This window comes from Pongo abelii, chromosome 15, assembly GCF_028885655.2.
Source record: "Pongo abelii isolate AG06213 chromosome 15, NHGRI_mPonAbe1-v2.0_pri, whole genome shotgun sequence".
In the NCBI taxonomy this organism is placed as follows: domain Eukaryota; kingdom Metazoa; phylum Chordata; class Mammalia; order Primates; family Hominidae; genus Pongo; species Pongo abelii.
In genome coordinates, this window is record NC_072000.2 from 61,425,543 (window position 1) to 61,450,237 (window position 24,695).

Here is a 24,695-nt window from a genome sequence, read left to right on the forward strand (position 1 = left end):
CATAATGGAGTAGAGAAAAGCCATCCCAGTTGTGCTCTGTCTGGATTTCAGAGACACAGAATCTGTGAGTATAATAAATATTTTATACATACAGAGTTTAGATTACGGCAAAAAGTTGCAAACGTGTTCCGTCATAGAATTATATATTGAAAATGTCCATCTGCGGCACACCAGACCAGCTCTATAAATCAGGTTTTTAACAAAACCGAATTTGTTCAGTGAGCGGGTGAGTCACACTACCTGTCTCAGCTCAGACCTGCCGGGAGTCAATTGTGGACTAGAGCAAAAGGAGCCCAGCCACAAGCTCAAGTTCCATCCCCTTTGCACGCGATAGGCAGATCCCTTGGGAGGATCAGGCCACCTGTTTACCAGTGCTTCCTAACCTATTTGTGTCACAAGTTTAGGACTGTGCTTCTTAGCCCTGGTCACTCTCTTTCACCACCGCTCTCTAACCCTTCCCCAGGTGTGCTAGCAATTGCCCAACACCTGTCAGTCACTTTTGCCTCCAATTTTACTGGGCGCGAGGAGCAGAGTAAGGAGGGAGAGGAAGAGGGCTGACTCCCTTGCCGCAAAGTGGCAAGGGCCAGCTGAACTTAATTCACACTGCAAACCACCACGTTTCGACAGTCATCCCCATATTTTCACAGCTCAAATCTTCCTTTCGTTTTCGGTCGGCTTCCCTGATTTGCTCCATTTTTAATCGCTCCTCCCCCATTCTCCTTGCCCCTGGTCAGGGCAAACATTAAACGCTGTGCAGCTTTAAAAGGGCATTTTTAGTTGACTTGTAAACGGCTCGTTCCACAGGCCCCGAATTGGCGAGATTCACTACAGCTCCGAGTGCCCGGTAGACTTTAAGCAGGGAGCGCCTGCCCGGTCCGTCCCTCCCCGGCCCCGCGTGGCAAGCACCGCAGGTTGAGGCGCCCCCAAACCGAGGAAGAAGGTTTGGGAGCCTGTGACTCCAAAGCCCTCTGCAACTTCCCGGCCCCACAGCCCCACCCACTAGCACGCAGCCTTCCCCGCAACCCGCAGGAGACACCTTTGTCCCCGCCCCTCCACAGGTCACCTCCCTCCACGCCCCTCTCTCTTGGCCCGGGCAGCCGGCAGGCAGGGAAGTGTCGTAAAGCCAGGCCCAGGAAACTTTACCCGGGATAACAGCCGAGGCGCTTTACGGCGACGGCGGCTGAGTGAGAACCTTGGCGGCTGTGGAGGCTGCCGCGGCTGCGAAGGAGGCGGCGGCGGTGGCGGAGGAAGAGGAGTGGCGGCAGCGGCGGCGGGGACCCGTGCGGGGTGAGCCGCGAGGAGAGGACGGGGAGGGGCCGCGAGTGACAGGGCTGGCGGGTGGGCCCGGGCGGACGGGGACGGTGGCCGGCAGAGCAGCTGGGCGGCGCTGAAGAGCGGGGGGGTGGCGCGGAATTGGGGGGGCAGCTCCGTGAGGGACGGTTTCTGCCTTTGTTCCCCCCACCTCGGCCGCCCCCCATCCGTCGCCCCCGTTCTCCGCGCTCCTCGGCCGGGTTTCATGGCCTCCCTTCTCGGTCTGTGTCGCTTCTAGGATGGCGGAGGTACCGCCTGGGCCTAGCAGCCTCCTCCCACCACCAGCACCTCCGGCCCCGGCGGCGGTCGAGCCCCGGTGTCCCTTCCCGGCGGGGGCCGCCCTTGCCTGCTGCAGCGAGGACGAGGAGGACGACGAAGAGCACGAAGGCGGCGGCAGCAGGAGCCCGGCGGGCGGAGAGTCGGCGACGGTGGCGGCCAAGGGGCATCCGTGCCTCCGCTGCCCTCAGCCGCCGCAGGAGCAGCAGCAGCTCAACGGATTGATTAGCCCCGAACTGCGGCACCTCCGGGCGGCCGCCTCCCTCAAGAGCAAGGTCCTGAGCGTAGCAGAGGTGGCCGCAACCACAGCCACCCCTGACGGAGGCCCCAGAGCGACTGCAACAAAAGGAGCCGGGGTACACTCGGGCGAGAGGCCCCCTCACTCCCTCTCTAATGCAAGAACTGCGGTCCCCAGCCCGGCGGAGGCAGCGGCGGCGAGCGATCCCGCGGCGGCGCGCAATGGACTGGCCGAGGGCACCGAGCAGGAGGAGGAGGAGGAAGACGAGCAGGTGCGGCTGCTGTCTTCGTCCCTGACCGCCGACTGCAGCTTAAGAAGCCCTTCGGGCAGGGAGGTTGAGCCTGGGGAGGATCGGACGATACGATATGTCCGATATGAATCCGAGCTACAAATGCCCGATATCATGAGACTGATCACCAAAGATCTGTCCGAACCCTACTCCATTTATACCTATAGATATTTTATCCACAACTGGCCACAGCTGTGCTTCTTGGTAAGTGGATAGAATAAAAAGAGGGTGAACCCAGCAGTGATCCAGACCGTGCGGGGCAGGGAGTAAGGGCCCAGAGTGTGGCAGTGGATATCTCCTGCTGCGTATCATAGTACGTTATATGATGTCAAGTGCTGTACACATTCCTAGTTATTTAATGTAATTGATTTGAAGGTAAGACTTCATGATTCGGGTTAACGTGATACTAGTGTAACTGCAGCAAGCCTGTATGGTGTAGTGTTTCACTGGGGTGGGGGTCTTGTGTCTTGTTTACATTAGATTATAATCGTGTTTAACCGTCTTTAATTACCCGCCCGCATCCTCAAACACTTTACAGTCATTTAATTTGAACATGGTTCTGTTCAGATACAGGCCTTATTAGTCTCTCAATTACAACCATAATCAGGGAAGAGTGTATGCATAAACATGTTTTGGTGAACATGAATGTCAGCAAACTTGGTGTGGTCATATTGGAGAATTAAATCTTACAAGCATTTTCAGTAATCATGGAGATGTTTCCCTTTACTTCAACTGGACAATTAACAGTTGTAGCCAGCCTGCTTTCTGGTACTCCATTCCAGAAAGCGCTACTAACACTTCTGGTGGCTGAAAGACTCCTGAAACTTGAACAAAATACCCTTTGGTGGAATGTAGAAAATTTGTGTGAAATTGTTACCGATCTGATTTTTTTTTTTAATTTAAGAAACTGATTGTAGATGTGGCCAAACACTAGTAACACTGGCTTGTGTAGAGTATAATTGACAATAATATTACACGTAAGTGAAAGACTTTCGGACAGTTTTTAAAAATTAACATAGTATTGGCAGTACCAGTAATTTCTTCACAATAATATTGACCCATTTCAGTCTGTATGAACCCTTTAACTTAAACGTTGACTGCAGGTGTATGCTTTGTATCATGTGCTCACAAGCATATTGTTTCTGTTGAATTTTACTACAGAAAGATGACATCATTTTAAGGAGTATTTTATAATATGTGAAGGGAAAAGCCACCATTACTTAAATGTTTTAGCATTGGCTTAGTTTCACTTGGTAATTCCCTGCAAGATATTTTGACAATACTTATCTTTTTGATTCTTTAGCTTGGTGATAATTTGAAAATGTAACCTGGGTATTGTAGATAATGGTAGTTCTATTTTCTGTCTTAACTTGCTTAAATTTCAATTCAGTACATTTGTTAAAACTGTGGGTACTACTTTATATTCTTGAAAACTGCTCTTTCAGTATTCTAAGCATTGTATCAGAATAGTTCTAAGACATGTCTATGTCAATGAATATGAGAAAATGATTTATAGCACTATTATAAATGTCATATCAAATGCCACTGTAATTGCTAAAAATTGTAGATTTAGTTGTAAGTTAATCCACAGAAGTAGGTGATTGAGTCACATTTCAAATTGAAATAGATGTTTTTCTGTCAATTCCAGGAAATAGTTGTGTATATGATATTTAGTCAACTTTTGAGTCCTGATATTTACCTAAGCCTCTCTCAACTTGTCTGCTATTTTAGACTCTGGTCAACAATATTAGTAAACTTTAGATTTGATTTTATGTAGAACCTTCCCAGTTCACCAGCTAATGTGTATGTTAGCCTTTAGTAGCTTAAGTTTGTTTAATATTCTGAGTAACTAGAAATTGCGATATGCACAAGTGGTTGACCTATAAGATTTACTGGTGCAAGTATGAATCAGGAGGTATTAAACAATAATAAAACAGTAGTTAAAAAACAACCAGGCCATTTAGAACTGAAGCCTTTATCTTGGCATACTTTTAAATTTAAGTTTCCCATAGGAACTATTTTTTAAAAAATACAGATGCGTAAATGTCTATTTTAAATCATATCCCTTTAGAACTGAAAGGCATCCTAGAGATAATCTAGCCCAACTTAGGTTTTGTTCTGTTTTGTTTTTTGATTGAAAAAAAGTTAAGAACCAAAGTGACTTAAAATGTTTCAATCTCTAGATATTTACTGACAGAGGGGTAGGTTTTGTTTTGTTTTTTCATTGAAAAGAAGTTAAGAACCAAAGTGACTTAAAATGTTTCAATCTCCAGATATTTACCGACGGAAGGGTAAAGCTAGAACCCAGTTCTCCTGGCCTCTCAATATGGTAACAAATAAGAACCTGAAAAATGACATACCCTTCATCCATTCAGTGAAGATTATTGTGTCACCAAGTTATCTTCACCAAGGGACAGTTGCCCTTACATCAATCTCAAGAGATTAGAAACCTCCAAAATGTTCCGTTTTCCGTGGATAACCTGTAATGGGTCAATGGAATATATGGGGTTGAACCTTACAAAATTGCCAATACTTGATTGACTAATAAAAATGATAGCTTATTATGATTCTTCCTAATTGTAAAAGATGTAAAAAAAAAAAAAAAAAAAAAAAAAAGGACAAATGTGAGACACTTTCAGTTACTCTGTACTTAACCATTTTATCTTTACCTGTTTTCATAGTAACATTTTCAGTTGTTGGTATCTTTTTGAAGTTCTTAAACTTACTCTCAGCAAATGTAACATAGTACTTCCGTTTATTTGTTCTAAATTTAACTTTTTGGCTTCCTCCAGTTTTCTATTTGTAGTGTTCTAGAATTCGGGAATCTCTCACTTTATTTTTTTCATAGTTTTATAGATTGACAACCCTTTGGCCTTGTAGTGTTAAGTCGTAATCTTGCCAGGGATTTTTCAGTTCCCATCCTTGAAAAAATACATTTAATAGCATGAATTCCAAATGTATATGCAGAGCTTTTATTTGGAAAAATTGACAAGCAATTTAATGATTCCTGTAAATGTACCATATATTCCTGAGTAGTTTATCAGGAAAAAAATGCAGCATTGGTCTTCTTCACTACTAATATCATCGTAATGGTGTATGATATATTGGGCTTTGTAGATGATGTATACAGATTGATTTTTGCTCCTACAGATTCTAAATTAGGAAGAAATCAGGTCTTAAGAATGAACTAATACAATATTTTGTTTGCTTATTCCGTGCTCAAAGGACAAAGATTTGTTTGAAATTCCTGTTCAGATTGAAAGTACTGTCCAGTTGTATTGTGTTTAATGGTTTTAATTTTTCCTCATTTTTGGATAGTTTTATATAAGGTGTAGGTATTCTGAGGTTTGTATCATCAATCTAATACAGGTTTTCATTTCACATGAGCCTGGCTTTTGAGGTCAGGCCAAAATTTTTTCTGGCCCTTCTAAATATACCATTTGGTCTGTGATAATTTTATGTATGTGTATGTATTTATACATGTCTCTATATACACAAATATATTTGAAGTGAGTTTCAAATCAGAAAAAGCTTTCAGAGTTGGTCAAGGCGATTTTTGTGCATACTTCAGGTCTTTGTTTAAAAATTTTTTTTTAAAAGATTGATGTATTGTGAGGGAAAAAATTAGAAATAACAATTTCAGAGGTTTATTGACCCAAAATAGTTTTGGAATGTGTGATAAACCAGAAATGAATTAGCGTGGGTTGTTGAATTTCATATTCCTTCAAAAGGATTTTTCCGACCTAGTTTAGGTTTGCATGAAATGGATTAGAATTATCTTGCCTAAAAGATTTCTCCACAGTTAAAAAAAAAAAGGCCTTTTAATCAATTTACAGAATGACAGACTAAAAAAGTCACAGATTTAAAATATGTATTAATTATAAATTGGACATTACTTATTAATTTTTTGACTCATTTCTGCTTTTGTTGAAATAGTTTCTTCTGGAAAGTTAATTTATGGAAAACAGACTTCTTACTGACACATTATTTAAACAGTTGGAGATATTGCCCTATTTATATTTACCAGAAATACTGTGTTACTAGAACTTTTTATCAGCATTGGAATTTTTGGAAAACATTTTCAGTGGTAACACTAGAAATCTTAATGAAAATGGATGATTAGAATTTAACATGTAGCTTTTAATACTCTGGAAAGCTGTACATTTTTATTAAAATAGAAATTTCTGTAAAATTAAAGCTTTTAACATAAAGCTTTGATTTTGAACTATATTCTGAGAGCTTTATGACAGTTATCCACACTGTCAGGAGTATCCTAAAAATGAGACTATGCTACATTTACATATATTAACAAAAACCTCTTGGGTATGATCTAAGCAATACCTTATAAACTGTGCTTTTTCTGAAAATTTTTAATTTTTTTTTTCTGATTGAAATCTGCCATTCAGGTGTAAATATGTATTATATCTGGCTTTCATTAAAACTTTATTATTAAATTTATTTTCATTTTTTTCTTTTATTGAGATGGGGTCTCACTCTGTCACCTGGGCTGGAGTGCAGTGGCACAATCTCAGCTCACTGTAGCCTCTGCCTCCCCGGCTCAAGCCATCCTCCTTTCTCAGCTTTCCAAGTAGCTGGAACTACAGGTGCATGCCACCACACCCGGCTAATTTAAGTATTTTTGGTGGAGACAGGGTTTTGCCATGTTGCCCAGGCTGATCTCAAACCCCCGAGCTCAAGCAATCTGCCTGCCCCTGCCTCCCAAAGTGCTGGGTTTACAGGCATGAGCCACAGCACCTGGCCATTATTACTAAATTTAACTGAATATATTTAAATTTATATTCTGCTGATGGGCAAGTTTTACAATATTTTATGTCCTAATGAATAGACTTTTTCTTTATAATAATTTTTTTTTTTGCATATTTCCCCTTCCAGAACCTTAGGTAGGTCTTTGTTGCAAATAATTGTGATTATATGCACCTCATATGTAATCTTATAAAGTACTTGAATGTTTACCTTGTGGAATCTTGTCTTTTTTCCCTAGGCTTTAATAGTAAGCATAAACAATTCATGTTCTAAAGAATATTGAGAATTTTTAACACTAGAACATTTAAAGGAGTTAGGGGATTTAAATTTCTGAAACTTCTGTGACGGCTGTCTTGCAAGAGTTCCCATTATCTTCCCCCGTCAAAAATGCTTACCAATGGTTGGTTGTTGTTTTCTCTGGATAATTGTGCAGTACCTGATGGCAATGTATTCTTCATAACTGTTTGTTTATTTTTAAGGCCATGGTAGGGGAGGAGTGTGTAGGTGCCATCGTTTGCAAGTTGGATATGCACAAAAAGATGTTCCGCAGAGGTTATATAGCCATGTTAGCCGTGGATTCCAAATACAGGAGAAATGGCATTGGTAAGAAAAATATTATTTTATGGAAAGAATGCCTAAGCTATTTTCATTTTTGTTGTGTTTTGAAATAAAAGACTTAAATGTAAGTATGTAGAAATGGAAGAAACTAAGGGAAGAAAATTAAGGCGGTTTTTAATTTTTAATTTCAAAATGGTATTTTTAAAAAGTTCTTAAAAAGAATTTTTTCTTTATTAACGTTTTGTTTGACAGTTTTTCTTTTTAACAAGTAGCCGATCATCAGCTTTCACCTGCAGATTTTTTTTAATCACATTCAAAATACTTTGCATTATGCTAAGTACCACAAGAAATACTGCAATTTATAATTACATTATGATGGTCCTTCATCCCAGCCTTCAAGCACTTGTCTGTATTTGGGTTAAGTGGCCAAAATTATTGACAAATTGTTACCATTACTTGGTGCTAGTCATCAACCATATATTGCAATTCAGGAAAGATCAGAACATGAGAATTGATTGTTTCTTATAATTCCCAAACTTAATTTTTTGTTGGGTCTACTTTTCCTGACATGTTTAGTTAATCTTACGCTCATGATTTATAATGATCATTAGAATCATGTGGGTAGTTTATAAACACATACTTGGGCCCCTCACCCTGAGACTCTTGTTTGTCTTGTCAAAGGTGGGGCTGAAGCTTCCCTAGGTGACTGTGATGTAAGCCTGATTAAGAACCACTCTTCTATGGCTGGGTTAGATAACTTTTGTCATTTAAATAACGCCATAAAACTCAATAGGCCACCAGGTGCCGGGTGCGATGGCCCACGCCTATAATCCCAGCATTTTGGGAGGCCAAGGCAGGCGAGTCACTAGGTCAGGAGTTCAAGACCAGCCTGGGCAAGATGGCGAAACCCTGTCTCTACTAAAAATACAAAAATTAGCTGGGCGTGGTAGTGGGCACCTGTAATCCCAGCTACTCAGGAGGCTGAGGCAGGAGAATCGATTGAACTCGGGAGGTGGAGGTTGCAGTGAGCGTGCCATTGCACTGTAGCCTGGGTGACAGAGCAAGACTCCGTTTTGAAAAACCACTCTTCTAGTCTCTACGACCTAGTGGCCCTCTGTTGACAATGGAGGATTGGGTAGACAAGAATTTGTCTAAGCATGTCAAATTTTGTGATGTGCTTTAGCTGAGTATTCATAAAAAAAGTTTAATACCTGTACCAGTATTTAATCATTAGTAGTTTTTTCACTTTTATGTTTTTTTAAAAACTATTAAGTGTTATTGTCCAACCTAAGACTCTCACACAGTCCTAGGTATCATGAGAAGTAACTATAAATAGGTTTACTTAATATGTTAGGTTTAGCCAACTTTATTGCAGTGTTACTTCTTTCCACTAAGATTTTTAATGAATTGGGCTTGTTTTATGGATTAAGTTTGAGCCTTTGATGCATTAAAAAGCACTGATAAGGACTCATGATAAATTATAGCCAATTGTTTGGCTAGTTTGGAGGGCAGAAACCAGTGGCTTTAGGGTTGCATCCTGGCCTTCAGACATACTTTGTTTGGGCCATAAAATGCATGCATACTTGTATGCATGGTTTGAAAATTAAGAGTTTTTAATTTTATTTTATTATTTTTTGAGACAGAGTCTTGCTGTATTGCCCAGGCTGGAGTGCAATGGCGTGATCCCGGCTCACTGCAACCTCTAGCACCTAGATTCAAGCAATTCTTGTGCCTCAACCTCCCAAGCACCTGGGACTACAGGCGCACACCAGCACACCCAGCTGATTTATTGTTTTTTTTTTTTTTTTTTTTTTGAGATAGTCTCACTCTGTCGCCCAGGTTGGAGTGCAGTGGCGTGATCTTGACTCACTGCAACCTCCACCTCCTGTGTTCAAGTGATTTTCCTGCCTCCGCCTCCTGAGTAGCTGGGATTACAGGCACCCTCCACCATGCCTGGCTAATTTTTTATTTTTTAGTGGAGGTGGGGTTTCGTCATGTTGGCCAGGCTGGTCTTGAACTCCTGACCTCCAGTGATCCGCCCACCTTGGCCTCCCAAAGTGCTGGGATTATAGGCTGAGCCACTGCACCCAGCCAGTTTTCTGTGTTTTTAATAGAGATGGGGTTTTGCCATGACCTTGACCTCCAAAATGCTGGGATTACAGGCCTGAGCTACCACGCCTGGCCAATTTTTTGTATTTTTAATAGAGACGGGGTTTCACCATGTTGGCCAGGCTGGTCTTGAACTCTTGGCCTCAAGTGATCCACCTGCCTTGGCTTCCCAAAGTGCTGGGGTTACAGGCATGAACCATTGCACCCAGCCTAAGAGTTTTTAAATAAAATTTGTATGTCTGCTCTTAAAATCAGATTTGGCAAATTTTTTCCCTTTTAATATACCAATTATATTTGACCCTAAACTAGGATACATTTTGCTAGACATTTACAGACACACCACTGACGTCAGTGGGAGTGCCAGACTTGCCAGACTTCATCGTGCTCACTGTAAAGTTTATAGGAACCTACTGTGGGTAACAACAGTTCTGATGAGGTTGTCTTGTGCCTTGTGTCCAGGGGAGTTTGAAGGATCTTTGGTGAGATCAGCTCAGGTTATGCAGTAAGTTCTGGCCAACTCACGCGGAGTTCCTGGGTTGTTCTGGCCATACCATATGTTGTCTTTTTCTCTTTCGCTTTCCTACTGCTTTCAAACACAATAGAACAAACTCCTGCTTGTGGCAAATAATTATGTCTGAGAAAAAGGAGTATATTGGGAGATAGGTCTTTCAAGAGGAAACATACTGTTATGTATAGGTTCTGTTGGCTTCTCTTAGCTTATAGCTAAAATTTTTCCCATTTAATTTGAGATAATCCATGTATCTGGATTCAAGATAGAAACTAGCATTTGACATTTCTGTGCTTACGAATATTATAATTTAGGTTATCTTTAAGAAATACATTTTTCCTTCATTAATACTCAGATCTATATTCTAGGTACTAACTTGGTTAAGAAAGCTATATATGCCATGGTTGAGGGAGACTGTGATGAGGTAAGTCTTTAAAAATGTTTAATACTTTTTATCTGGGCATTATTCTTACTGGGTATTTTTTATAAATATTTTGTAATTTATTGCAGATTTCATTGCAGTGTTACTATACAAATGCAGCTTGTGGGGAAAATTATATTCCATTTAAAAACACATGAATTTTTGACCTAGAACAAATTTTAAAATGGAGCTAAAATTTCTTCAAAATGTGTGGGTGGAATCTTAGACATTTTCAGTACACAATTTTGGTATTCAGAGGCTTTATCATCAGTTATTTAAGGTAGCTCTTATTACAGACTCTGTTATAATTTGCTTACATATTGGCCTTAGTTTCTAACAAATGGAAAACTATCAGTCTATATGGAGGACATTTCACACTTGAAAATAATCTTTTCAGAATTAAATAATGACAATGTTGGCTGGGGGAAGACAACCACTTTTTAAGAGTAGAGCTATCTGCGCATTAACATAAGAGCATTTTCTCTTTTCAGCTTGTTTGTAAGGTCTGATGGCAGATATTTCTTTGTATCCTACTGCACAGTGTTTCTACATATAGTAGGTGCATGATAAATATTGGTGATGATTGGGAATGTTAACATTTACTGTTGCACAGTGTGGAAGGGAACAAGTATAAACTAGAGAAGTATAGATGTCTTTAACATAGCAGTGGTGACTAAGGAGGAGCAAAGTTGTACTAGTAGTTTTATGAGTAATAGAAGTAGCAATTGTCTTTATTATTAGAGGTCAGATGTGCCTTAGAGAATTCTCAAAATATGTGAAATTGGGTAAGTTTTTTCAAAAGGTTGACCTTAATAAATAATTTGTTTAGTGACTTAAAAGAAATGGAGTGTTTTGGTACAAAATTTATACACAGTCAGCATATATGATATATGTATGCATGTGTTTTTGTTAACAAAGTCCCTTCTACGATTCTCATGCTTTTCAACTCTTTATCCATCTTTCCATTGATAGCTACTGTTTTTTGTTGTTGTTTGTTTTTGGGGGTTTTTTTGTTTTTTTGTTTTTGTAGAGATGGGAGTCTTGCTATGTTGTCCAGCTGGAGACCACTCCAGCTCCTGGCCTCAGGTGGTCCTTCCACCTCAGCCTCTCAAAGTGTTGTGATTACAGGCATGAGCCGTTGCTCCTGGCCTATTGCTACTGTTAACTATTTGAAATGCTTTCTCTCATTTTTTAAACACACCTATGTGCAAATATATAGTTTTTAAAAATACAAATGAAGTAATTCTTATTCAATAATTATTAACAATAATAATTGCTTTTTTCTTTTAACAATATCTCATGAATGCATTTCCGTATTAGAATACAGAGATTTACTGCTGAGCATTCTCAGGCTTCTTGTTCACATTAGGCTCTATTCTGACAGATCCATTCTCAGTGGTGGTTATATGAGAAGGCCTACAGACATACTGGGTGGCACAGTGAAGTCATCCTGGGATTTAAAAATATCTAATTTTACTCCAAAGAAATAATTCACAGGTGTTGAAGGATCTCACATTATTCACAGCTTTTAATATTAAAATGCAAAAGGTGCAGTAGCCAAAGCTTTACATGACTGGTAACTGAAATTTTGAGGAGAGGATTGGATCAGATATGTTCATGAGTATAGGTCCGTGTTTGGACCATAGCCACACTGCTTGTCAGCTCATCGAGAAAAGTCAGGTTTCACAAAAGTTGCTTAACAGCTTGGAGAAATCTTTAGGATAATAGATCATGTTTTGATCTTCCGCAGAGCCAGTGAACAGGGGTGTTAAGAGCAGAGAGTATTATGTTCCCTATGATTAAACCTTTTCTGAGTTATCCTACTTGATATCGTAAGTTACTACTTGTGAGGCAGGCTGTGTGCTTTTGTTTAACTGTTCAAAGGTTTGGATAGTGTTGGCTTTTCATTTAAAGATGTCAGGAATGATACGAAGATTTTTATTGTTTTGGTCTCAAGGTTAAATTCTAAATTAATGATATATTTTATGGTAGAAAAACTTCATTTCCAGCCTAAAAAGTGAATGCTGATTCATTCATTTTTTCTTTTGAAACAATGAATGTTACTTAATCTTTAGGCTGACATCAGGGATAGCTTTGTGAACTTTCTCCTTTTGTATGATTATGGTTTTTGCAGTTTGTGAATACCTCTGTCTCTGGATTGGATAACCTTTTCTTGGTATAAAAATTTTGCTTATCTGTGTCCAGCATTATTCAGATCGAATAATTTGCCATATGAACTCTTGTTTACTCTTTATAAGATCTGGTAGCTATTTGGTTTTCCTTTGCTTGTTAAAATACTTTAGTCTTTAAGACCCAATTCAAATACCAACAACTCCTTTAAGTTTTTCTTGATCCTTCTGGACAGGATCCATTGCACTTTTCTGTTATTTTTGCTACTCTTTTTGTAATATTTATTGCACTTAATTTCACTTATTCAGTGCCTTAGCACAATGTAGGACAGAGATGCCTTCTCTTGTTTGTTGCTGTATTCTGAGTGCTTAGTGTGACATTTGTGATAAGAGTACCTGCTTCATAGATATTTTTTGAATGATCAGTTCTGTGCTTCCAGCATGATGTTTGTATCCCTCTCTCTCTTGTTTAAGCACCTTTAAATTTTGACTTGTATTGTTATTAACTTGTCTTTCTCTCTGAACTTCCTGTAAGCTTTCTAAAAACACCAATTGTCTTATTTTTGTTCATAGTAGGATTTTTTTTTTAAAAGGCATCTTCAGGGTTAACCAAGTTGTTAAAATGCTTTTGAAATGATAAATCTCCAAAAATACAGTGATTAATGAAAAGGCACATAAACATGTGCTTTCACTCTCATTAATTTAGACCAACCTTCCTTTCTTTTAAAGGGTTTAGAAATTTTGACAAATTATCTGAAAATCTGTGAAAGACATTTGAGAAGGGTTTTAAATTAGATTTTCTACTACTTAGGTTATTCTGCTATTTTTAAAATTCTTACAAAGATAGAGATTTTAAAATCTGTGAACCTTTTAATAGAGGTACATTTGGCCAGGCACTGTGGCTCATGCCTGTAATCCCAGCACTTTGGGAGTCCAAGGCTGGCGGATCACTTGAGGTCAGGAGTTCGAGATCAGCCTGGCCAACATGGTGTGAAACCCCGTCTCTACTAAAAATACAAAAATTAGCTGGGCGTGGTGACACACGCCTATAGTCCCAGCTACTCAGGAGGCTGAGGCAGAAGAATCGCTTGAACCCGAGAGGCGGAGGTTGCAGTGAGCCAAGATTGCACCGCTGCTCTCCAGCCTGGGAGACAGAGTGAGACTCTCATAAAGAAAGAGATACATTTGGAAATCTCCGTGAAACCTTACTGTGCTCCGTGGTCGGGAAAAAAAAAAAAAAAAAAAGATACATTTGGAAATCTCTGTGAAACCTTACTGTGCACATCAAACAATTTTTAGTTTCTATTCTGTCTACAGAATTTGTGACCTTGAGTCATGTTTATATTGTTCTTTGTTGTTACTAGTCATTTTAAGCTCAGAGTATTCAGCCAGAGTTATTAGTAATCACAGAATTGAAAGGTAGATAATGTTTTGATAATGTTTTTCTCCAAATAATGCTGCACTGTTCTTAGTCTAATTGATGTTTTCATTTTGTCTTACTGTAAGTTTCCCAACTTTTCATATCAGAATTAGACATATGTTAAAACAGTATAGCTAAAAGTTTTTTTCATTTTCTATGTATTTGGAGCTGACTAAAAAATTATAGTATCAAAACAAGAAACAAGTGGATTTGTTACTTCATGAGTAAGAAATACATTACCAGTATGCTGATCTGGCTTAAATTTGTTTACACCCCCTACATGCTCTGGCTGCCAGATGTGTAGTGGCTAGGACAAGTATGTCAGGTTCATGTTTCACAATAGAAGAAAGAATAAGATAAATACTTATAGAATGAATGAGTTTTCTATGATGTAGATTTTAAAATAGGATCTGTGTACCTAAAATCAACCTACTTGGTGGCCATTTACATTTATGTACTTTTTTCCCTGAAGTAAATTAGAATATGGGCAGGTGATTGATCAGTATCAGTATGATGAATAGTGCCTCGATTTTTAAGCCATTGATATCCTTAAAATCTTAATCTCTGAAAACTTCAAGGTTGTTTTTGTTTTGTTTTGTTTTGTTTTATTTGTTTGTTTTTAGAATTTTAGGCTGGGCATGGTGTCTCACGCCTGTAATCCCAGCACTTTGGGAGGCCAAGGTGGGTGGATCACGAGGTCAGGAGTTCAAGACCAGCCTGGCCAATATGGTGAAACCCCGTCTCTACTAAAAATATACAAAAATTAGCCAGGTGTGGTGGTGCGTGCCTGTAATCGCAGCTACTGGAGAAGCTGAGGCAGGAGAATCGCTTGAACCCAGGAGGCAGAGGTTGCAGTGAGCCGAGATCGCGCCATTGCACTCCATCCTGGGGGACAGAGCAAGACTCTGTCACACACACACACACACACAAAGAGAGTTTTTAGGTCGATTACTGTGAATATGAATAGCCAGAGATAACTGATCAGAATACAGTGGAATTAGGATTTCTTAATGGAATTTATAGTATCTTAAAATATTTTTAGTTGAAAATCACGTCATCTAATTTTCGCTTATTTACATTAAAGACATTTTTTCCATTGAAAAACCGTAATGAACATTACAGAAAACTTGGGAAACAGAAGAAGAAAGTTCACTACCTACCTTTCTAGCACGTTGTATTAGTCCGTTTTCACATTGCTGATAAAGACGTACCTGAGACTGGGCAGTTTACAAAAGAAAGAGTACCACATTGGATTTGCAGTTCCACATGGCTGGGGAAGCCTCAAAATCATGGCAGAAGGCAAGGAGGAGCAAGTCACGTCTTACGTGGATGGTGGCAGGCAAAGAGAAGAGAGCTTGTGCGAGGGAATTCCTCTTTTTAAAACCATCGGATCTCGCAAGACTTAAATCACTCACGAGAACAGCACGGGAACGACTTGCCCCATGATTCAGTTACCTCCCACCAAGTCCCTCGCACAGCACATGGGAATTCAGGATGAGATTTGGGTGGAGACACAGCCAAACAGTATCACACATCGAATTTGGTGTTTTCTTTCCATTCTTTTTTTGTTGTGTACATTTATTTTTACTAGACAGTTTCTTCTGTAAATAGTACGCCATGTAACTTGTGGCAGACTGTTTACAATCTGCTATTCAAACCCATGACTTTCCCTACAACCTGATTTGCTTGACCTGCTTAATGCTACTTATTTCTAGCAATATAAAGGTAATGCCAAAGACATTTTGGTAAATTTTAGATAATATAGTAGCTGACTCTATTTTGTGCAATTAAAAGAATAAAATAGATCACATTAGCACTAATGACTAAATTAGATTATTAGGAGCCAAGGAGATCTAAGTTATTTTTTGAAATAACTTATACTTTTCTAAGTTAGAAAAGTCCAACTTAGAAAAGGTACAGTCATTCTTTTTCCCCCATTATAAAAGATTACTTTTTATCTTTTTAATTAGACTATATTTATTGTGTTTATTATGTATTTACTAATTATATATGTATATATATAAAAAACATCTTTAGTTTCACTGGAAACATTTTGCTATGTGATAGAGGCTGCAAGGTAAAGAACAGAATACAGTGGGGTTAGTTAAGCTGCAAGGATTTTGGGTGAGTAGTTTGGCCTAATAACTGAGTATGAGAAGCCTGGTTTCCATATTTATCTTCTCTCACTTGGCAGTTGTGTGATTGTAGGCAGGCCATTTAACTTTTTCTGGTCTTTCTCTTTGTCTATGCAACATGATGTTAATTCTGATCTTAAAGAGATGTTGTGAAGAGCAGTACTGTTTGTTGTTCATTCAGCAAATAGCAGTGGAAGGGCTTCTAGGTGCCAGACAGTGTGGTAGTGCTAAAGTTCTAGCAGTGAACAAGCCTGCCTTCCAGGATCTTCCAGCTACAGTATTAAAAAATATTATCTTAAACAGTAATATTTTGTAATGGTTTGGCTTATCCTGATAATGGTCTGTTACTGTTGCTAAGAGGATCGGTGGAATTTCACTGTAATTTTATTTTTCTGTTAAGTAGAATTCCAACTCTGTCAAGTTTCTTTAGGACCAAAATAACCTCATTTTATGGTGAATTTCTAATATAAATCCAGATATTCTTTTAATATGTTTATAAGAATTTAAGAATTAAAAATTAGTTACTTTATCCTGGCATTTTTCTGTTGTGTCAGATAATTTTCTAAAGAAAGAATCTCTTTGTTTAGAAAATATGAGTGTGCCACGAGAATCTTTACATTTTGACTAGGTTAGACCTTGGTGTAACTTTTTTCTATGTAATTGAGCTTCATTTCATTAATATATTAGGATGCAAACAAACTTGAACTCAGTTCTTAACCACACTTTAAGTGTGTATTTGTGTAGTAGTGGTAGCCTCAGATGTGTTTGGAATATTTTAGATTGCTAAATATTGATGGCGGACTTAAAATCCCTTTCATCTTGTCTTAAGTAGGTTAGATTTCCCAGTCACTGCTTTGCTTTACTTTGGGAAATAAGGGGGAGGTACAGTAGAGTAGTTACTATTAAGCTTTAGTTCATAATTGGACTCTGTTCTGTCCTTGCTCTATTGGTGGCCTTGAGTTTTATTCATCTGTAAAATGGATAACCACATCAATTTCATAGGGTTATTGTGAAAATAAAGCTACATAATACATGTAGAATGCTTTACATTGCACATAGTACAGCTCCGATAAATATTAGCTGTCATATTTTAAAATTGTCACTTTGTGTGAAATCAATTCCAAGTTTTGAGTTGTTGTGACTTTAGTTTCTCATATTAAATTGCTTTGATTTAACATTTTAGCTGTAATTAGGTGCTGGACCTAATAACAATTGCAGGAATTACCCAAGAGAATTGTTAAAAACTAAAAACTTGTATTGACCAGACTGTGGTGTTACAGACTCTAGTATGACATACGTTACTGGAAATTTAATTATGTTACTAGAAATTTAGTTATGTGTGTGTATGTGTGAGTATTTTAATTTGTTTTTTGAGACAGAGTCTCGCTCTGTCGCCCAGGCTAGAGTGCAGTGGTGCACTCACAGCTCACTGCAGCCTCAACCCCTTGGGCTCAAGTGATCCTCCCACCTCTGCCCCTCCAAGTAGCTGAGACTATAGGCACACACCACCACACCTGGCTAATTTTTAAGGTTTTTTAGACATGGGTTTTTACCATGTTGCCTAGCCTGGTCCCAAACTCCTGGGCTCAAGTGATCCGCCTTGACCTCCCAAAGTGCTGGGATTATAGACATGAGCCACCAAACCTGGCCAAATTGTGTTTTTTTAAGTGCAGAGAGAAATTGACGTTTACTTATCTTAAACCAATTTGTTTGCTGTACAACTTTTATTTTAGATTTTCTTAGGAGTGTATTTTCTTGATCCTGAACTGTTAACTACTTCATTTTAGATCTTTTAAAGGTTTAGATTTAGCATTGGTCCCTGCTGTTGTTGGGCTTACCAGCTAGGAGAGATGACATACCACTCATCAAATGTTGAATAAGAATGTGTCATAGGAAGAGTGCAGAATGTTGCTGGGTGTTATAAAAGGAAAGGGGCACTGTACCCAATCTGGAAGTGACAAGGTAGGGCCAAAAGAGAGGAGGATAGGAAGAGCATTCTTCCAGACAGAAAACAGTTTATTTGAATGGTCTAAGGTGGGAAAGATCATGGTGGGTTCCAGAAACTGAAAATTCAGTGTTGAGCATGGAAAGCAAGAAGAGAGAGACCTAAAGCAAAGCTGAGGCCAATATATTGATGGACTTTTTATGTCTCTTGATATTATTTTTAGATTGTGGACTTTCTCTTGAGGACAAGAGGGAATCAATAAACGGTTTTAAGTAGAGAATTAACAAGAGCATCACCCTAACTCTATAGAGAATGGGAGACCTCTTGAGTTAGGAGCCTCTTGTAATTATAGTGAGAGTTGATGGCAGCTTGGACTGTGGTATATCGAGCATAGAAAGAAGAGGACCACTTAGAGATTTAAGAGGGAGAATTGACAATAATCAGTGCTTGGATGCATATAGGTGGTTGGAGAGGAATGAAGGTTCAAAGATGACTCCTGGGTTTCAGGTTTGAGGCATTGGTGTGGTGGCGGGGGGGTGATCCTGTTTACTGAGATATGGAATTGAGGAGGAAGAGCAGATTATGAGTTCAATTTTGGATAAAAGTTGAGGTACTGTCTTTTCTCTATTATTTGCATCAGTTGTTTGCATTCTTGTCAGACTTTTTGATAGCTGGAGAAAGAACAGGAAGAGACTTATGCTTCACTTGGGGCTTTGTTTAATTATACTTTGCCATTTCCCCCCCACCCACTCCAAACACTTGAGGGTTGACACCCAACAGTAACTGTGGCTCACTGTGTTGATAGTTGTCAATGAAATAAGTTGAGAATCAATTGAAAAGGCAAATAGAGCTATGTGTGTAAAAGTTGGGAAGATGGGGTAGAGGGTGTTAGAGGGAGGTAAAAATAAATTCGCAGTTTTCGAAAATACCAGTTATTCATTGTCAGGGCCACTGGCTCAGTAATATTTCAAAAGACTTAAAGGAAAGTTAATACTGTATGTTCCTCTGTTAAGCTTTGCTATCTGGATCAATGGTTCTCAAAATGTGGTCCCTTGACCAGCAGCAACATCATCATCTAGCAATTTAAAAATATTAAAAGTGCAGATTCTTGTGTCCTACTGCAAACGTACTCATAAACTCTGAGGGTGGGGCTCAGCAATCTATTTTAACAGGCCCTTCAGGTGATTATGACACACTGTAACATTTTGAATACCTCTTGTCTGGATTCAGCAAACTTTCTTGGTAAAAGGCCCACTAGTAATTATTTTAGGCTTTGTGGACCATGGGTCTTTGTGGCAACTGCTCAGCTCTGCCCTTGTATTGAGAAAGCTGCCACAGACATCACGTAAACAAGTAAACATGGCTGTTTGACTAAAACCTTATTTACAAAACAGACAGCAGGCACATTTGGCCCAAAGTCTATAGTTTGCAGACTCTGGTCTAGACTCCAGACAAATATGGTAGTTATTGCCAGAATAAATGACATATTAATGAAAATACGGAAGTTGGAAGTCAATCTGAATAGCTGCTTATAATAATATAGCTTATTATTTTAAGGAAATAAACCAGCACTTTTGATTGTTGATTTTATTTTCGTCTTTAGTCATTTTACCTTTCCCCACCGGGAAATAATTAATCTTTGTTTTAGTATAAAGCATACTCATTGCTAAACATTTCAAACCACACAAATCAGTAGAACAGAAGATAAATCTGCAGTGGTCCTCCAAGCCCTTGACCCAAATATAATATTACAATTTTGATGACTGTTTTTGAGTTCTTTCTGTATATTATTTATTGTTTTCACTATCAATTTTTAAAATAATGTATGATTTTAAAAAAATTGTTTACTTGGTAAATTATTTTTTAAATTATGTAATTATAACTTAGTTTTTTTCTCATTTTTTTGAAGGTTGTTTTGGAAACCGAAATAACAAATAAGTCCGCTTTGAAACTTTATGAAAATCTTGGCTTTGTTCGAGATAAGAGGCTGTTCAGATACTATTTAAATGGAGTTGATGCACTGCGACTTAAACTGTGGCTGCGTTGAGAAACTGATATCAAGGAACAACTTTCATCCACACAGAATCGACCTTTGCATGCAATGCAATTTGTACAGAATTGCTTTGCAGGTGGATTTAGTAATTTCCATGCAGCTCTTACCTGTCAGTGTCTCATTGAGTGTCGCACAATATTTGTTGCACTTTGGCATGGCGCATTTGTTCTGAATTAAAAGATTGTTTTAAACTTCAGGAGTTCTTTTGGTACCAACAAGATGTGCCAGTTGATAGCCAAGATTTATGTGTTCATTTGCAAAGTCTGCTGACAATGTTATTTACACAGTGATCATTTTATCACAGAACCAGTAAGTGGAACATAATTTTTGTTCCTTAAAAAAGCCAATGTGGATTGTAAAAGTCTCTAAGTATACTAACATTTCACACAAAACCTGCCCTAGTTTTCTGAAGGGTGTGAGGGAGACGCTTCAGTTTTAGGTTTTATTTTTTCAATATTAAATTTTCCATTCTTGAATATTGGTACCTCAGTGATTAGTGAATGAAAAAAATGTAGGGTGGGGTATGTCTTACAATGAGTAAAGGTAACAATTAAATTTTGTCTGCCAGTGCCTGTGTAGATAAATATATTTGTCTTCATCTCTAGTTTTTGAATGCATGCTATCTTTTCCTTTAAGGCCTTTGCAAGCAAACTTTTGTTTTTATTTAAATTCTAAATTTGATAAATTATTTCAGATTTTTATAATTTGGATACTTTTTTCAGGTGAATGAAAGAATGGTTTACTTTAGAAGTCCCTTTTTCCTTACAGTAGCAAGTTGAATCTACTTGGAAAATTGAGAAATGGCTCAAAAGAGATAAGAAAAGTTGATGGAGCCGGGAATTGCTGGGGTTTAGATGCACTTTTTCTTTTGAGAGTAAGGGAAGTTTTGGAAAAGAATAGAAAATTAGTGTAAATTGATATGATTTTATTTAATCAAAATTACTGCTACGCTGCGAAGAACAGCTTTTACAAAGTAGCTGAATTTGTTTTTCCCACTTGATTTGGATTCACATTGCTTTCATTTCTTAAAATCCTTCACTTCAGGTTCTTGGTCTTGGAAATAAATTTCAAGGTGCATTGTATCCATTTTAAGCTGCTTTATTTTATTTTCACTTGTATGAGCAAATTCTTAGGGGAGCTTTGCTTTTCTTCTGCCAGAAAAACAAAAGGGGGAAATGGAAATCTTTTTTGGAATGAGTTCTGTGGGTTTTCTTAACAGCCACCATGTTTATTAGTTACATTGTGTTTTGGCCAATCAGTGCAATGTAACAAATTTTAAAGTTAATTGCTTTCAATTGAGTCAGTAAACCTGTGATAGATTATTTAACTGGAAAACCTAGGTACCCATAAGAAAAAAGATTCATTCTCTGTGAAAACTGTAGGAATCTGTTGTTGTTTTCATTTGAATATGCTCTACTTCTACTCTAGTGTTTGGTTTGGAATATATTTTGTGGCTCTAATTACTGTATTTTTAAAAACCCTACCTCCATTAACAGTTGGTAAAGGCCCCTTTTCAGGAAAGTTTGTTGCTTTTTTTTTTTTTTTTTTTTTTAAAGGAAAGCTGCTCTTTGCTCAGTATAGTGTTTTGAAAGTGAACATAGTAACAAATACTTTAAAAATAAAGATACACAATTTATATTTGAAAATAAAAACTTTCTGCTGGTGGGATTATTTATAGTTCTTTATTTTTAAAGAAAATGTTTTCCTTTTTATATTGCTCTTGAAAGTTTAATGGGCAGAATACAATACTGGTTATAATAAAAATATGGTAACCACACAGTACTCAGCCTTTCAGTATGTTTTTGGTCAAACTTCATTTAGGCACTAGCATTTAGAAGAATACCAACCAGAGTGATGCTTTTGTTATTTAATATGAAGGAAATTGAACTAAAACATATTTATGTCATCAAATTTTATTCCACTTCTTTATATTTGACTTGCTGGTTGATACATAATGGTTGATGAACATATATTTGCTTGAATCACTAATGGGGATGGTTGTAAAGTAGATAGATCATTGGTTCAACCATTTTAATGTTTTTGCCAGATTGTCAATGAAACCATCATACTGACCTTTTCCTCCAAAATTGCCGAATTGACTGAACTGGTTGGGTGTTTGTAAAGATGATGTTAACTGTGTGACTAAAAAGTCAGATGGTTGCCATATTGTTTCGTATATGTTGAATGTCAGTGTATGCCTTATGTCTTTAATTGGGTATGCAAAAAAATTTTTACTTAAGTAGATTAAAATTTTAGCCTCTAGCATGAAAACCCAGCACCAACACTGAAAGACTCCATTCAGGTTGAAGTAGCTTCAAACAGTAACTTACTTTTTGATAATAGGCTGTTGTTGTTCTTAAATAAGCTTAAAACAATTCTATCTGAAGTTGGTAGCATGGGTTCACTTGGCTACAACTGAGCAAAATAGGTGCAACTTTCTTTTAATGGGGTGCTGCCTCTTTAGGACTGACTGTACTATCCACTGACACTGGTTTGGCAGTTGGTACTGCTGAACATTTTTATACATGCTACCATGAAGCTATATATGTTAGTATTGAAGAAGCTAACGGGTATACTATCATTTTTGATGTGTGGGCTGATTATAATTTCCTGTATTTCCTGTACATTGGGATGAAACTACTTTAGCAAAGTCCACAGATCAGAAACCAGACAGTAGTTTTTGAAGTTGAAACCAGCAAAATAAGAAAAAAAAAAAAATCGATTTTAATATTTTCTGCCTCTTTCCCAAATTACCCTTCCCACTTGCTCGACAAATCTATGTAAAGCAGTTTGTTTTTCATGTTTTAACTTTACCTTGCCCTGTGTTATGGTACTGGCTGACATGTCTAAGACTGGATGTGTATATTTATTATGGTGTCTAAAAATCATGAAGTTCATCACTTTTCAGGAGTATAGATAAAATCAAATTGGTAGCGCATCAGAGTTACTTTTCAGTGCACCATGACATCACTAAAATGAGTGCTGTAATGTTACAGGGCTTTCAGGTTTGTAAAAACATAACCATAAATTATATTGACGTCAGATATGAGTTGAGTATCTATAAAATATCACGTGTATCTCAAAATATTGGACTGCTGTTTGACTGGATATTGCTGCATAATTTTCTTCTATTGTCCCATATCCTTTTGGAGAGAGATTTAATGGGATTTGAAATGTGCAAGCTGTCTAAATAAGATGCAGTCAAATAAAGTATGGTTAAGTTGTGTTTGCATTTTTCTTTTAGATACAGCTGTGTGCATTTTATGATTGGGTTGTTTTGCTTTTACCTACTAAGTAAAACAGCAACAAACAATATGTTGTTTCCCACTTCCTGCCTTTCACCTAAGAGTTACAGGGAAGAAGTATTACATAATTGTCATCACTGTTGTGTGTTCTGACAAAGTAAATTTGAAAATAACATAACCTTGATTTTCCTAAAAGTATTCAGTTAGTCAACTCATAATGTCAGTTATCAGTACATTTTCCATGTGTTCAGTCAAAAGTTTATCTTTTTAGTCTGTTTCATAGCAGTTTATTTCTAGGACAGTTTTTATTTTAATTTACTTTTTTGTCTGTACACTGCCACTCTGTAATGTTCCCCCCACCCCATCCCACCCTTGGTAAGACACCAAAGTAAAATAGAGCAATATCTAAAGAGCCTTTTGCCCCTGCCTTGTGAGGAGCTTTAAGTAGCTGTGAATACTTCTGTATGTCAAGATTTTCGGATTTTAGTGGAAGGATGAAATGATCTGTTTTAATCATTTAACTGCTAAATTACTTTTATCATGCATGCCAAATCTTTACATTATTCTTTATAGTAATGCTGTAAAAGTATCTGAGTTTGTTTTATTTGGGCCTTATGTGGAACTCGAATACTTCATAAATTCAGTCTAAAGTCTAAATAAGAACCAGAAGGTTGATACCATTTTTTCACACCAGTGAACACAGATCAGTATTAACCTGTAGCCCAGAGGTGTTAGATTTATTTTTTGAGACAGAGTCACTCTGTTGACCAGGCTGGAGTGCGGGGGCACAATCTTGGCTCACTGCAACCTCTGCCCCCTGGGTTCAAGCAATTCTTGTGCCTCAGCCTCCTGAGTAGCTGGGACTGCAGGTGCATGCCACCGTGCCCAGCCAATTTCTTGTATTCTTAGTAGAGACGGGGTTTCACCATGTTGGCCAGGCTGGTCTCAAACTCCTGACCGCAAGTGATCTGCCCGCCTTGGCCTCCCAAAGTGTTGGAATTACAGGCGTGAGCCACCACGCTCAGCCTATGATATTCTTTTTATAAGCAACTTTTAAAAAGTTAAAAAATCTCATAAGCATATAGCACTGCTACACTTTAGATCACTACTGTCCAGTCACACTTTATATAAGGATAGATGTATCCTTTTCACTCCCCAGTGTGGTAGTTACTAGTCACATGTAGCTACTGAGCCCCTGAAGTATGGCTGGGATGATTGAGCTGAATTTGTAATTTTAGTCAAAGTTAGCCACATGTGACTTGTGGCTACTGTATTGGACAGCAGAGCTTTAGAT

At 38.1% G+C, this 24,695-nt stretch overlaps 2 protein-coding genes across 2 annotated transcripts in view; one reads left to right on the plus strand and one right to left on the minus strand.

The window, feature by feature from the left end:
- Positions 1-1,827, minus strand: part of LOC129049775 (actin nucleation-promoting factor WAS-like) — a 43,452-nt gene extending 41,625 nt beyond the window's left edge. The window contains exon 1 of the mRNA XM_054530168.2: positions 1,144-1,827. Coding sequence (XP_054386143.2) covers positions 1,144-1,478 — 335 coding nt within the window. The 5' untranslated portion in view covers positions 1,479-1,827. The remainder of the gene's footprint in view (positions 1-1,143) is intronic.
- Positions 1,161-23,401, plus strand: NAA30 (N-alpha-acetyltransferase 30, NatC catalytic subunit). The gene is made up of 5 exons (XM_002824781.5): positions 1,161-1,287; positions 1,550-2,318; positions 7,358-7,481; positions 10,422-10,477; positions 20,013-23,401. The coding sequence occupies exons 2-5, from the start codon at positions 1,551-1,553 to the stop codon at positions 20,148-20,150; spliced, it is 1,086 nt and encodes a 361-aa protein (XP_002824827.1). The 5' UTR covers positions 1,161-1,287; position 1,550; the 3' UTR covers positions 20,151-23,401.
- The last annotated feature ends 1,294 nt before the right edge of the window (positions 23,402-24,695 follow it).